Raw genomic sequence first — 15,496 nt, 5'->3', positions numbered from 1 at the left:
AACCAGGGCAAAATTATGGCCTACATTTTTGACGTTAATGGAAAAACATGTGGATGCACGGTGGCCTAATAGTTAGCATGTCGGCCACATAGTCAGGAGATCAGAAAGATCTGAGATTGAATCTCCGCTGGGCATGTCTGTGTGGAGGATTCCACATTCCAAAAACATGCTAGGTTAATTGGTGACTCCAAATTGTCCATAGGTATGAATGTGAGTGTGAATGGTTGTTTGTCTATATGTGCCCTGTGATTGGCTGGCCACCAGTCCATCTTGCACCCAATGTCAGCTGATAAAAAAAAAATGGATGGGAAAAACACACTAACCAGGGCGAACACTAACCAAGCTTTGACCGTACTCGAGGTTTTTCAACATTTCTACAGAATCACATTTATTGGAGAATTAGCTTCCAGATGTTTCAATGCTAAGCAGTTTTATGTTTTGTATTTTGTTCCTTCCCAATCGTGACCTCAAAACCAAGATACAAGCCAAACGGTGATGAATTCATTGATGACACAGTGACAACCTGTCACGTGAATATTTTCCAGGGTTCCAGCTAATTTGTGGAGAAAAAAAGCCCCTCACTAAAAGAGTTTTGTCTCATCTATACAAGCCTTTGTGGGTGTATGAAAAAGCACGTGGGAGGAAGTGTGTAGGTGGGGAGCGAGCACCCAACTGCAGCAAAAGTGAAGTAGTGTTGATGCTGAAGTCAGTCAGCCCATCAGCGTGACTGTTCAAGGTAAGATCAGGACTGCCGGACGTAAGTGTGCTATTCAGTATATCAGCCTCAAATTCTCCATCTTTGCACGTGGCCTGCTGTTCGTGCTTGGTACTTGTTCTCCGGATGTCTTTTTTTTTTTTTTTTTTTGAGTATTTCACACCCACCCAGTCAAGCCTTCTCTTTTTCTCAATCTCCTCTCTGCCTCATGATTTTCACCGTGCATCTTCTCTCTCATTTGCATTTGTTTCCTGGTGATGAGAAGTGTTCCAACCGTGTTAGAGAAAATGCCAATGGATGATAAATGACCCGGACAACAAAGCAGGTAGAGGATGCCACTTTTTTTCAGAATCATGTATGATGGGAATAGTTGAATGGTGAATCATCAAGGTAGAGTAAGTTTGTTTTTTTCTCATTTCATTTCATCAGCCAAGAACACCGCGACATACTTCCTGTTTTCAACAGATGACAAAAGAAGCAGAAGGATTTTACAATGCACTTTGACTTTTGTGCATCTGCAGTACATGCAGTGAAAAACTATATAGGAAATACTACACTATTTGCATATCGGTGAGGAAGTCAAAAGAAGTGTAAAAAGATGATGTTAATATTCTTGCGTTGTTTGAGCCAGACATGGCGGTCGCTCATTTGGATAAAAGTAGCACTTTGTGGTGGTTTGGATGTGAAATGATTCATTAATAAATGTGATGGACTTGTACCACACGTCATGTGATTTGGCCACCGTAAACACTACTGGTGCAGACTGGTAACCAAGGCAACAGTTCATATCTGTAGACTATCATCATCTGATATCTAGCAGTTCAATGTTATCCTATCAGATGAAAAGAGCGGATTTTGTCAACCTATTGTTACTCTTTGATTTCTTCTGTGTATGGACAGCATGTTCTTGCTGCTACTGTACAAAGTACAGTCTTCCCTTGATACATCATGGTTCAAATTCCGCGGCTTGGGTTGCAGTCAGGAGATCGAGAAGACCTGGGCTCGAATCTCTGCAACCATCGCAATCTTTGTTCTCCCTGTGGGTTTTCTCCGGGTACTCCGGTCTCCTCCCACATTCCACAAAAACATGAATGTTAGGTTAACTGTCCCCATAGGTATGAATGTGAGTGTGAATGATTGTTTGTCTATATGTGCTCAGGGCATACCCTGCCTCTTGCCACAAAATCACCTGGGATAGGCTCCAGCATACTCCAGCGACCCTATTATTAATCAGAGCAAAATGTTCAAATGTACATTTTGTTTGCCTAAATTAAGCATTTTGAAGCATAAACAATGCTAAATTAACAAAAATAAAAATATTAGGCATTCAGAATATGTATTCACTCTGGTTTCCTCCCACATTCCAAAAACATGCTAGGTTAATTGTCCACTCCAAATTGTCCATAGGTATGAATGTGAGTGTGAATGGTTGTTTGTCTATATGTGCCCTGTGATTGGCTGGCGACCAGTCCTCTTATTTATGTTTTAACTGTTTAATTTCCATTGGGTAATAGGAGTGTAAAGGCGACTATAGGGGTGTTATTTCATGTGTAGGAGGCTCTAATTATGTTAAAAGCTGTAGAAAGTCTGAAACATTTCTATGCTTTATGCTCTCACTACAAAAATATTAAATCAATAAATATTATAAATAAATATAAATAAAATATAAATATATTTGATATATAAATAATAATATATAATATAATAATATATCATCTCTGTGTGGAGTTTGCATGTTCTCCCCGTGCATGCGTGGGTTTTCTCCGGGTACTCCGGTTTCCTCCCACATTCCAAAAACATGCTAGGTTAATTGGTGACTCCAAATTGTCCATAGGTATGAATGTGAGTGTGAATGGTTGTTTGTCTATATGTGCCCTGTGATTGGCTGGCCACCAGTCCAGGGTGTACCCCGCCTCTCGCCCGAAGACAGCTGGGATAGACTCCAGCACCCCCCGTGACCCTCGTGAGGAAAAATCGGTAGAAAATGAATGAATGAATTAATAATAATATATAATAATATAAATAAATATAAATAAGCGATCGTGATTTGCAGTAATATAGTCGGGCCTGGAACAATTAACCGCAGTAAACACAGGATTACTGTATAGCATTTAAATCTTATTGTAACTGCTGCAAAGAGTGTGTTTTGTCAACATACTGTTGCTACCTGATTCCCTGTGTATATACAGCAAATGGACCGCATATTCATGTCACCACTGTACAATATATTCCTGTTTCTGCCTCTTGTTCCTCAATTTAGGAAAAACTAATGCTCAGTAATTGCATGGTTCCATCCCGTGTCTGTTAGAATATAACACAAACAATTTTTTATGTAATTTTCAATAACAAAGAACATCTAAAATAGAGGGGTGTCCTAATGCCAGTGGCTCATATCTTTTAGGTAATCAGAGACGTGCACCCGGGACATCACAACCATCACAACAGCAGCAGCGTTACCATGGAGACTGGCAAGCAAGAGAGAGAGAAAGCACAAAAAGAGATGGCTGCTTCCAAACACTCAATGCCTGGAGTATCAGTGCAGGCTCTGCTCGGGTCTTCTGCAGAGGAACAGGAGCCAGCCAAGCTCTGTCTTCCCATGCCTCCAATCTACTCCAAGGAGACACTTCCTTTCCTGACACTCCATATTGTTGGTGGACTACAATCACAGTCGGGATTGAGCTTGGCAGCCGCTGCTCCGATAGCCAGACCTAAGTCATCAGGTAAGCATGTGTGTCCTCACTGCGGACGTGACTGCATGAAGCCTAGTGTCCTGGAGAAGCATCTCCGCTGTCACACCGGGGAACGTCCTTACCCCTGCACCATTTGTGGAGTTTCTTTCAAGACTCAGAGCAACCTTTACAAGCATAAGAGGACTCAAGTTCATGCTCGCCTTTCATATGAGTCGGAACAAAGCAGCCTAGAAGGCACATCCAGAGATACGTGTACCCCTGGTTCATCACTGGATGAGTACCCAAAGGAATCGCTCAGCGTGGAACAGGATACGGAAGCAGCAGAAGAAACTAAACACAATGAAAAGCAGGCCACTGAACAAGTACGACCTCTTCTGAACCCTAATCGACACATTCCTCTTCGGAGACAAGAGGCCACTCTGTTCTCCAAGCAGTGGGAGAAACCAGGATGCAAAGCAAAATCAAAAAGCCATGACAGCATTGACTCAGGCTTCAGTGAGGGCAGTGATCAGTGCACTACTCCAGCAAGCGTTATAACGGACCAGCGTGTAGAAACCCCTGCAAGTTGTGGAAGCTACCATTCTGAAGAACATACAGACACACATGCGGCGTTAGAAGCCGGGCCACACGGGCTCAGTGAAACTGAGAGACAGAAAGATCAGAAAGCACTGGAGGAGCGGATATCCAAACTGATTTCAGACAACACATCTGTTGTGGAGGACAGGCTCCTGGAAAACGTGAGGCCACGTAAGACGGTTCTATCGAAGCAGGGTAGCATTGACCTCCCAATGCCGTACACGTTCAAAGACTCCTTTCACTTTGATATGAGGAACAACAAAGCCTCGAACATGGGATTACAAAAAAATTCCGCATTGTATCGCTCAGCTCCAACCCAACACTCCACAACCGTGGAGCATACCCCTTTAGTCCGAAGCCATTCCCTACCATTCAGTGTTACTCTCCTACCGCCGGAGAAGAGCAGCTCAAACCCTTCGTTTTTTACAATGCTTGAACAGAGCGGAAGTATCAGTCCAACCACTTCTGGAATAAAGTCGAGCTATCAGCACTCATCTTCTCATCACCCACTGGTTCGCCAAACTGCTATAGACTGCAACCCTGCAACAGAAGCTTGTGTCATGAACTCATCTGTGGAGTCTGCGAGTCTCAGCTGGGACGGGGATGACAGTGACATTCAAGGAGAGCCCAGAAAACCAAAATTCCAGAGGAAGAAATCACAGAAGTTTGCTTACAACAAGTGGTACACATACAGGGGGGGAACATTCAGGAAGCTCTACAGTGCGGACAAAGTTCACGATGTGGGTGCCGGTAAAGGCAGGAGAACAACCTCATCAAATCAAGAACATGAGGTTGTTCATGGCTTGCAAAGGAGGTTGTCAGTCATTACCAAAGAAGCGGTGACGCCGGCGGCGAACTTTGCAACCGGCAGTACACAGATTTGTTACTCAGGTTCCTCTTTTGCAAAGAACAGCAATTCGGATATAAGTCTACAAACAATTCAGACAAAGCAAATCAATTCCTCAGACGGTGCTGTAAAAACGACACTTTGGAGAAATCCTTCTTTGTCATCGTTTTCTTTATTCTCAACTGGATCATCGAATACGCATAAAACTGACAACACTGACAGAGGAGTAGAAGGACTTCAAGAAAAGCACACTTGTCCCACTTCACACATCTGTGGAGAATCTGGCAGGAAAAAACTGAGAACTGACGAGAAAGTATTTTGGTCAATGGGGATGGAAACTGACCTACACAAATCGACTAAAACCCTTCATTTGACTCCTGATGCCGTGCCTCTGCAAAATACAGACCTGAGTTATGTCGACCAATCAGTTATGTCGACCAAAACAGCTGTTTTTCCTACATCCATGGTTCATAAAGCACCCAGTTCCTCCTCTTCTAAGATCAGCTTTCTACCAAAGTATCAACTTAAGTTACCTGAATCAACTCTGGTACCTGTTGTTGAACCTTCAACCACAGGAACTCTCCTGCCTGTGATTAAAACCACCATAGACACACCAACCGTTGCTACCAAAGCCAATCAGACACCCAGTGTTGCGGTTAAAGCCTTTTCACAAGGCAATCCAGCGCTTTTGTCCTACACACATGCTTCAAGGTCATCCAGTCAGTTGAATCTTGTAAACAGACTAAATTCCACAGTTTCAAGCACCCCGACGACGCCGTGTCACATTGTGCCACTTGACTCGAGACCGCCAACAGAAAGTCAGAAAGTGTTTCATGTTCACACAGCGGACCTCCAGATATGTCTACAAATAATATCTGATGAACAGCTGGCTTTAATTGAACCCCAGATTGAGCATCAGCTGGGAAATACCTTTTCTCAGAGGCAGAACGTGGCTTCAGCGGTGATCCAGATGAACGCACACAACTCTGTCCCCGGTTCCGACGAGGGAAGGCATCTGAAGGAGCCTAGTCATCCAAATCAAAGTCTGCCTTTAGCAACGCCCCACTTGGAGAACAGAAACACTATCCAAGTAGGACATAGTGATTCTACACATTCAACTGAATCACAACCACCAGAAGGACATTTACCACATAATCCCAGTCCTGTCAACATAACCACAAAAGCTGTGAGCAGTGCAAACATGGCGTCAACAGCTCTTCTAACCACAAGTGTAAATCCAGAAGACAGCCGAACTTTGACCTTTCCATCCTCAAGCACAGCAAGTCAAAGCTCCATGAAAAATGCATCGTTACAAGAAAGCCAACATGGACGTACAATTGAAGGAAGCTGGAGTACTGCAAGTACAATGGAAGCCGAGAGTGAACCTTGTGCACAAGCACCTGTGGAGCCCATTCATTCCACGGATGCTTCCATTGCCATTGACATATGTCAAATCCCTAAAGAGGCGGAGAGACAAGTATCCATCTACACCGATTCAGCAGAATCTGCATCTTCACAGACTCTAGTTTTGAAATGTGCACATTCTAAATGCGACGCGGTGGGACAATTTGACAGTACTTGCCAAACACAGGAACCAGCCCTGGACGGAATAAGCACACAACCACAACTTACCACAGAGTCATCTAATGTCAAGGACGACAGTGCTGGAGCCATTCCAGATGTTCCTGCAAGTATTCAGAGAACCATTGCAGGTATAGTTGTTTACTATTTTTACTCTGTTAGTTCATACTTATTGTATGCTATGATAACTCTTCTCTGGGTCTTGAATGGATCTCAACTAGACCGTTTAAAGGGGACCTGTTATGCTCAGTGCAGCTACACAATGATAAACCGCACAGAAAGCTTTCTAGATCTTCCATAATCTGCACCTATTCCAGCTGTATTTCCTTGGATTTTTCCAAAATGCTCTGTTTTAATTTATTCCACCTATGGCCTGCCTCCGGACATGCTCACTCTGCTGTAATTGGTCACACTCCCAAGCTTTCCCGAAGACTTCCGGACTACTACCAAACCCCACTGTCTAATTTTGTCGGTATAGGAGTTTATAAGAAATAATAAATCCTTTGGAGAGCGACTTGAATTTTTACTGTTTTTCTCTTCACCTGGAATCTGCAACTCCTACCACTTCTGGTGATCTCTTTAGGTACTCTATATTAGCTGTCCTTCAAAGTTGAATAGATATTTCCTGGAAGCCATTAAAGCTAGCTCTGTGCTAACACGGTTCAATCAGAGAAGCAGAGCCGTCTTGTATCTTGTATCATCTTGTATCTGGGAACGCCCGTATAAGGAAGTCTGGCTCACTTTGATGTCACAGGTAGCTAGTTTTAGAAAAAAACTCTCTGAAACGGAGCGCTCAGAGATATCGCACCTGAAACTTCTTTCAGGGCTCACTTCCAAACCTCGTTATCTGAACTACATCTACATTCTAATTACTACATATTGTATATAGGTCAGAAAAGTGGAAAAGGCATAATAGGTCCCCTTTAATCTGTTGGAAGACATTTCACCTCTCATCCCAGAAGGCTTGGTCAAGTACTAGATAGGACTGCCCTGGTCTGTCTATTACTATTAGTCAGACCAGAGCTGTACAACTTTCAGCTGATGAAGCCTGCTAAGATGTGAGGCGATCCCTTCAATGCCCTCAGAATACAATGACCTGGATGGATGATGAGTCATTTGAAAATTAAAATTGCTATCATGCAAACTTATACACAAAAAAAATTATACACAAAATTGTGTCACAATTCACACGCACAAATGGTTGATTGTTGAATTTGCATGGTTAATTGGTTCCAGACCCAACCATGACACTTTAAGTGAATTTACACTAAGTACGATTCACAATGTTCTAAATACCCGGTGGGTACTTCACCGGGTTTCATTCTTTTTTTCTTTTGTACTGGACTACTATGTACGATACAATGACTAGTAATGAACTGGTTGCTCTTGGCACGTAGTTGGGTGCCTCAAGCTGGGTGAGGGAGGTTGGATGTGGGGTTTTCATTCTTGTAGACAAGAAATGAAATATGTTTTGTTGGGATGAGGTTGGAATCTGGGTGGTTAGGGGGGTGGGACTAGATAAGTCTTGACTTCTTCCCATTCCCTTTCGGACATGTGTACGTTTATATATACATAGGTATTTTTATTTGTGTTGATTTATGTTTGGTTTGTTGTGCTTTGGATGATGTTTGAAATAAAGTTTTTTTTTTTTAACATTATTAGAGCGCTTTAGACATGAAATAACACCCCTATAGTCACTTTTACACTCCTTTCACCCAATAAAGTAGCCATAATGGCAGAAATAAAACATATTATAGACTCATGTGTTAGCACTGCAGTGTCTATTCTCTAATTAATGGAAATTACTGACAACTATTGAGCTACATATGTAGAATACTACACATCATATTATCATGTCTTCCACTGTGTTTTTTCAATGCTTTATAGAGACTGTGTGTATTGAGGGGCAAATTGAGCAATTACAAAGATGACTTGTATGAGATCGAGAGACAGAAAGAGGTAGAGTTTGTGTTCAAAGAGCCTACGAGAACTCTGCTTACAGTCCGCGGTAGTTAGCAGTGGCTGTTTTTTTTTCTTTTTAAAGAAATTTGGTAATGAGGATGTATATTTTTTGGACTCCTCTTGCCATTTTTAGGGCTCGAGCACTGACCAGTGCGAAAGCCCTATTGTAATCGTTCCGTTTTTTATTCTGACGAAAGGACGGCCATTTTGAGGGCCTTAACATGCCCGAAAACTCACCAAATTTTGCAAGCGCGTCAGGTCTGGCGAAAATTTCGATCTGGTGGGGGTCCCGAAAACAATGTTCCAAAATTGACTCTCTAGCGCCACCTTTAATTTTTGAAAAAATTGGCCCCCGCCACCAGTTTCACCTATCGTCACGAAACTTGGTGGAGACGTCTATCGTGACAGGACGGACCAAAAATTCTCAAGAACCCATATTGGAAAACGAACAGGAAGTCGGCCATTTTGGATGGCGGCGGCCTTTTTCGTGCCAGAAGTTGGGGTCGTATCTCGACGAACTCCTCCTAGGGGGTTTGACCAAATGAGTCCGTTGTTGCATCAACGGACACTAGACGGATGGCCGACGTTAAATTGCGAAGGATTTTGGGATATTCCATACGATGTGGGCGTGGCACGCCCCCAAATTTTGCCCATTTTCATATGTCCGGGCCTTGCACGCTGAGCGTAACTGTAGACGTGAATAACTTGGCTCCACGTGGTCAGATCTTCATCATACTTGGTACATGTGATCATGGCCCCGCCCCGAAGGTCCCCGTAGGTCACTTCCTGATTTCGTCGCAGCGCCACCTATTGGCGACAGGCTAAAGGCGTGTCATCTACATGAGGCCTTTTCTGCCAGGAGATTCATCAGATGAACATCAGGGTCACAAGGTCACTGCCTGACAGCCTGGTGAAGCCTGTTGATGGACCATGATGCAGGAAAAGCGCACGTGGTGGGCGTGGCCTGGCGGCGAATGCTCAGGCCTCGCCATTTACATAGAAAAGGTCATCATTCGCCCGCAAAAGGTCGCATGGGCTTGAAAACTCATAGGGGGGGTCAGAATCCAGGCCTGAGCGGCCTGGTGTGGCCCCCATATGAAACCAAGCCAAATTGACTCACTAGCGCCACCTAGAAATTTTAAAATAATTATCCCTCGCCTCCCGTTGCACGTATCGGCATGATTTTCGGAGGAGACATCACTCGTGACAGGACGCACAAAAAAGTCTCAATAACCCATGTTCTAAAACCAACAGGAAGTCGGCCATTTTAGGTGGCGGCGGCCATTTGGGGGCGGATGTATGGGTTGTATCTCGACGAACTCCTCCTAGAGGGTTTGACCGAATTAGTCCGTTGTTGCATCAACGGACACTAGACGGATGGCCCACGTTAAATTGCGAAGGATTTTGGGCCGCTCCATAGGATGTGGGCGTGGCACGCCACCAAACTTTGACCATTTCATATCTGGCCCTGCCTGGTGTCTGGCCTTGCCTTGAAGCAATGTACATCAAAGTCAATACACAGTTTGACTGACAGACTGATGATGTCAGTTGATGGACTATGATGTGTGTAAAGCACATGTGGGGGGCGTGGCCACGGCGAATGGTCAGCCTTCGCCATGGACCATCAAAAGGTCATCATTTGCCTGCAGAAGGTCACAGGCTGCTGAAATCTTAAACGTGAGGCCTTAATCCAGGCCTGAGCGCCCTGGTGGTGCTCCCATGTGACACCAATCTAAATTGACACACTAGCGCCACCTAGGAGTTTCAATTCATTATCCCTCGCCACCCGTTACACGTATCACTATGATTTTCGGTGGAGACGTCTATCATGACAGGACGCACCTAATGCTCCAGAAGCCATGTTCAAAACACAGCGCCACCAACTGGTGGAAATGTATATCTGCCGTAACTTCCTGATTCATTGTCAGATTGTCTTGACATTTTTTTTGGTGTGTTGGGTCAATCTCTGGTTTGTTATACTGTGTGTACATAGACTCTATAGCGCCACCAACTGGTGGAAATGTATATAGCCGTAACTTCCTTCCACATGGTCGGATCAAGCCCAAATTTTTTCTGGTGGTTTGGGGTACCCTCTGGTCTATGACTGTGTGTGTACATAGACTGTATAGCGCCACCAACTGGTGGAAATGTATATAGCCGTAACTTCCTTCCACATGGTCGGATCAGGCCCAAATTTTTTCGGGTGGTCTGGGGTACCCTCTGGTCTATGACTGTGTGTGTACATCGACTGTATAGCGCCACCAACTGGTGGAAATGTATATAGCCGTAACTTCCTTCCACATGGTCGGATCAGGCCCAAATTTTTTCTGGTGGTCTGGGGTACCCTCTGGTCTATGACAGTGTGTGTACATACGCTATAGCGCCACCAACTGGTGGAAATGTATATCTGCCGTAACTTCCTTACGCACGGTCGGATCGGCCCCTAATTTTTTCTGTTGGTTCGGGGTACCCTCCGGTCCGTTACCGTGTGGGCGCATACACTCTATAGCGCCACCCACAGGCGGAAACGTATATCCGCCGCAAGGACCTACCGCGCGGTCCGATCGTCGTGAATTTTTTTATGGCGGTTCGCGGCGTCGGACGGGACGGGACGGGACGTGACCGCGCACCCGCCTCGCCGCCGCTGTCGCCCCCTCCTGGCGGAAAATTGCAAGTGCCGTGACTCCCTTACCGCTTATCCGCTCGCCGCGGTTTTTCGTACGGCGCGTCCGCGCGCCCATCCGGTCGCGCGCGCGACCCCGACCCGCGCGTACCCCCGACCCGCGCGTACCCCCGAGCGCGTCGGGGTGCTCGAGCCCGCTCATCACTGCTCGCAGTTTTAATTTCTTCTTGCTTTGCTTCATTTTAAATCGCTTCACACTTCTCACAAACTCACAACTTCTTCCTCTTTGATGTGTAATGGCGCTTGGCAAACCAACTTAAGGCGCATGCATTTTATAAGAGCTTGGCATGCACGCGTCCAATTGAAATACATGCTCTTCAGCAACCAGGAAGTGAAAAAGCATCTTGTTGTGTTGCGCAAAAAAGGTTACGCATTGAAGGGAAATTTTAACCCGCGTGCACGTATGTGCAAAACGTACACACACAGTTTGGTTGAAAATGTGCAAACTGTAAATATACTGAAGGGCTTTAATAATGCAATTTTGGATGTGGCTGTTTTTCAGGGCCATGGAATTTGATTTGTAGTTTGTGTGTTTTGGGTGCAAAGTTTCCATGTCACCCGAGTGTGAAAATGTCTCTGGAGGCGACTAATGGTACTAGGGTCGACTCCCACCCATTTGGCTACCGCATTTTGGTGCATTCTTTCCATTAGCATGCCGATTGCCAGGTCTCGGGAAACCACTTAGTTGTGGCATCGTGAAACATTAAATGAATGATGCCATTTGTGTCTGTCTTTTATAGGCAATTTATGGGTATGCCTTGAAGAATCTGTCAATGTCATCAAAAATGACCGGTACCGAGAGGGATGGCTTTTGAAAAATCTTGGGATTGAATGAGTTACATTCTTGTTTTTTGAGTGCATTTTGATGTGAATATTCAATTTCAAACATCAGTATTCATAAGTACTTTTTTTTTCTCTGTTGCCCCCTATTGGCCCAGTGGTAGTGTTTTCAAAGTCTAACATTGCTAAATGGGCTTGAAGCATAATACGCTTTTCAATGGTGGTTTCTTTGATATTCTCCTCAACATGGCCACACTAAAAAAAACATATGCACAAGCATAAATTTCCACATGTCGAAGTTGGATTTGAAATATACAAACTTTGTGTATAATCCATTCATGCACAATTCTGTATATACTAATGCACACACTTCTTTTTTGACGAAGCTATTTCATTTTCTTGTTACCTGCCCTTAGGGCATCTGGGGGGAACCAACATGGAGGCCTGCTCATCCCAGACAAAAACGCTGACATGCGAGCGAGAGTGCTCTACAGGACCAAAGGGGACAGGCTGGAGAACGAATCAAAGCTCAGACGCAAACTACCAATATGTGAACAGGTCAGGCGGTGAAACCCGAGACGATGATAATGGAGGAAGTAAGAGGACTGAAGTGGAAACGTTGCCTGCACACTGGAGCACAGCTACGTCTAATTGCAGACCAACACAATTACCAGATATAATAACGGCAACGGTAAGTTCAGTAGGGTGTTCTTGGGTATTCACATCAATTCATTTGTTCTGTTTTTTAGGGGCATAACGGTACAGCGTATATGATTTGGTACAACATTTCCCACACAATACGCATCGAGTGACAAACAGGAAGTGTTTACTGAACCACACTAGGACTGGGAAATTATTAGATCATGATCAATGTTTTGCCGACCCCGACAAATGTCAGATTGATTACAGTGATTAAAGTATATACTTGATCAAACATGACGGAAATCAGTCGACGTTTGGAAATTGCCAGAAAACACGGAACTAATCGAAGTGCACAGTAATAAACAATAAATGAAAAGATGCCCTTCACTTACACTAGTTCACTGTGTTATTTTATATTTTTCTACATTCATTTTACTTGTTGGTCGAGTGGTTAGCGCGCCGACCTCACAGCTAGGAGACCAGGGTTCAATTCCACCCTCGGCCATCTCTGTGTGGAGTTTACATGTTCTCCCCGTGCATGCGTGGGTTTTCTCCGGGTACTCCGGTTTCCTCCCACATTCCAAAAACATGCTAGGTTAATTGGCCACTCCAAATTGTCCATAGGTATGAATGTGAGTGTGAATGGTTGTTTGTCTATATGTGCCCTGTGATTGGCTGGCGACCAGTCCAGGGTATACCCCGCCTCTCGCACGTAGACAGCTGGGATAGGCTCCAGCACCCCCGCGACCCTCGTGAGGAAAAAGCGGTAGAAAATGAATGAATGAATGTTCATCTTATTTGTGTTGAATTCAAACATAAAATTCTGATTCAAAACCAATCCAATGTCAAAATGTTCAGCTCACTCAGGACAGATCGGTTATTTATCACAACTTCTCAAAAAATTCCCACATCTACTGTAATTAAAATTTTCTGCGGCAATTATCCAATTCAAAATGAATAGGCAATCTATTTGGCATATCCTACTGGTGGAAAATCACTTTACCGTTACTGTACCTTTACTGTAACATCCTGCATGTTCAGGGTGACATGGCTCAGGAGGTAACATGGTTGTTTCCCCACCCCATGGTTGCTGGTTCGATCCCGTTGAAGACATTAAGTCTGCATGTTTACCTTTCAACATTTCAAATTCTACTGTTCTTCATCTGCTAAAACAAATGAAATTGTTCCCCTGAATGATGAAAAATCATTTTACATATCAGGACTTTCCATACAATATTTTCTGTGACATTTTTTCCATTGAAAATGATTGGACAAATTCTGTGTCGGCCCCTATTGGTGGAAATTCATTAAACTTGACATAAACTTGGCTTATTCTGTGCACATTGGCATGGTTCGGGTTGTAGACTGGTCATATCCCACCCTAATGGTTGCTGATTCGCTCCACTATTGGTGAATAGATCAGTATCGACAGATTTCCGCGAAAAATCACGTGATTGGCTTATGCTGAAAAAATGCCCTATGGCTCGTACGATTGCTGCCTGTAGCGATCATCGCATGCAGTGTCGTGTCTTGGGTAGCTTCCTACTCTCACTTTTCCTGGGTTCCTGGGTTCTCCTCCCCAAGGAAAGACGGCAGTGACAAGCACAAGCTCAAGCACGCCACCCCCTTCAGGATGACGCAAGTACTGCCAGTCCGTCCCATGTGACGTAATGAGGCTGGTGGTGGCCTCATCTTAGTTTTCGGGAATTTTGTTCCCTTACCAAAAATGACCATAAATCCAAAGTGCGTACCGTTACACCCCTAAAATGTGTGGTATTCAATGAGATGACCCTGTTATTATTATGTACTGCACTTGTGTATTGCTTTATGAACAGGAACAAGAGGCAGACGTCAAGGTGGACTGTGGGCAGGCAGAGCAACATGGTGGAATCTCAGAGGTCTCTGTACATGACCGAGCTACAAACGTGGCTGACAACATTGATGTCCATCTTTTGAACTTTCAACAGCAAACAACGGAAATGAACAACAATTCTTTATCGGAGCAACACAGCTTGCAACAAATTCATTCAAGTCAGTCCCAGTTTGCGGAGACAAGACCTTTTCTACAAAGTGAGCCTGGCACCACTTTGACGCAGACGTCACAAGACCAAAGAATGATCCCATCTGTTCAAAAAACCAGCACAGATGATAACGCGTCATCCTGCTTTTACCACAAATCTGAATTAGAAAATTCTGCACAATCCCAAAATTCCTCTTCTGTCGCCAAAACACAATTGTCCACCTACCTGAGCCAAGTTTGTCCATGTAGTGATGTTTTCACACGGGATAACGTCACGAAAAATGTATGCCAATGCAAGCCTTTACTGAGTACTGATAATAAGCCATCTTCACCTGACAGCACGTATAAGGGCATGGACTCTCATGGCAAAGACCACCCCGTCTTCTTAGCAGACCCAACGGCAGAATGTTGGATTGGAGGAGCGAGACCTGTCCAAAGTTGCCATGAGTACACTGAAGACACCAGCAGCAGTGACGATGAAGGCAAGCTCATCATCGAGCTTTAATTCACGCCACGCCAATGCGAACGCCAACACTGGACAAACTGGAGAGGGTGCCCCTAATGTCCGGACACATCGGCACATTACAAAAGCTGAATGTTAATATATTATTAAAAATAAAGGAAATAATAAAATTATTTTTAGTTGAATGTATTAATTTTAAAATATTTGTATTCATGTTATTATACAGCAGAAATTTGATCATGGCTGCCCAATGGAGCCATAGAAAGTTGCAAGTAGGGATGTCCCGATCCGATCTTCAGGATCAGGATCGGCTGCCGATCAGTGTTTTGAAGATCAGAGCAAATTGGCTTCCGCCATGAGATTGGGCCGATCCAGTTTCCATGTAGCGTTCATAACTCCAAAATGGTAGGTGTGGCCATTCGACACCTGCCACAAGAAGAAAAGGCAACACCACCATGCGGACATGACCATGGTCTACCATAGTTCCCCCTCACTGTACTGTGGGGAGCTTGCATTGGAAGTACCCAAAACGGGGAT

General features: G+C 44.4%; 2 protein-coding genes across 2 annotated transcripts; both read left to right on the top strand.

The window, feature by feature from the left end:
• Positions 1-644: 644 nt before the first annotated feature.
• On the top strand, positions 645-6,003 carry znf831 (zinc finger protein 831). The gene is made up of 3 exons (XM_078798714.1): positions 645-1,040; positions 3,117-5,918; positions 5,965-6,003. Exons 1-3 carry the CDS (start codon positions 1,020-1,022, stop codon positions 6,001-6,003), a joined length of 2,862 nt encoding a protein of 953 aa, XP_078654840.1. The 5' UTR covers positions 645-1,019.
• Positions 5,872-15,114, top strand: LOC131106387 (uncharacterized). Its single transcript, XM_078798463.1, has 3 exons — positions 5,872-6,540; positions 12,251-12,525; positions 14,312-15,114. Exons 1-3 carry the CDS (start codon positions 6,030-6,032, stop codon positions 14,999-15,001), a joined length of 1,476 nt encoding a protein of 491 aa, XP_078654589.1. The 5' UTR covers positions 5,872-6,029; the 3' UTR covers positions 15,002-15,114.
• The last annotated feature ends 382 nt before the right edge of the window (positions 15,115-15,496 follow it).

This window comes from Doryrhamphus excisus, linkage group LG18, assembly GCF_037039965.1.
Source record: "Doryrhamphus excisus strain RoL-2023G ecotype Guam linkage group LG18, RoL_Dexc_Guam_v1.1, whole genome shotgun sequence".
Lineage (NCBI taxonomy): Eukaryota > Metazoa > Chordata > Actinopteri > Syngnathiformes > Syngnathidae > Doryrhamphus > Doryrhamphus excisus.
This window is presented reverse-complemented; position numbering and strand designations above follow the sequence as displayed.

Bases quoted from the DNA above. Each gene is read 5' to 3' on its own strand.
- znf831 (XM_078798714.1), top strand. From the start codon at position 1,020: ATGACCCGGACAACAAAGCAG. The intron at 1,041-3,116 runs GTAGAGGATGCC...CATATCTTTTAG, and splicing joins TGACCCGGACAACAAAGCAG to GTAATCAGAGACGTGCACCC. The intron at 5,919-5,964 runs GTAGGACATAGT...CACAACCACCAG, and splicing joins AGAACAGAAACACTATCCAA to AAGGACATTTACCACATAAT.
- LOC131106387 (XM_078798463.1), top strand. From the start codon at position 6,030: ATGGCGTCAACAGCTCTTCTAACCACAAGTGTAAATCCAGAAGACAGC. The intron at 6,541-12,250 runs GTATAGTTGTTT...ACCTGCCCTTAG, and splicing joins TATTCAGAGAACCATTGCAG to GGCATCTGGGGGGAACCAAC. The intron at 12,526-14,311 runs GTAAGTTCAGTA...CTTTATGAACAG, and splicing joins CAGATATAATAACGGCAACG to GAACAAGAGGCAGACGTCAA.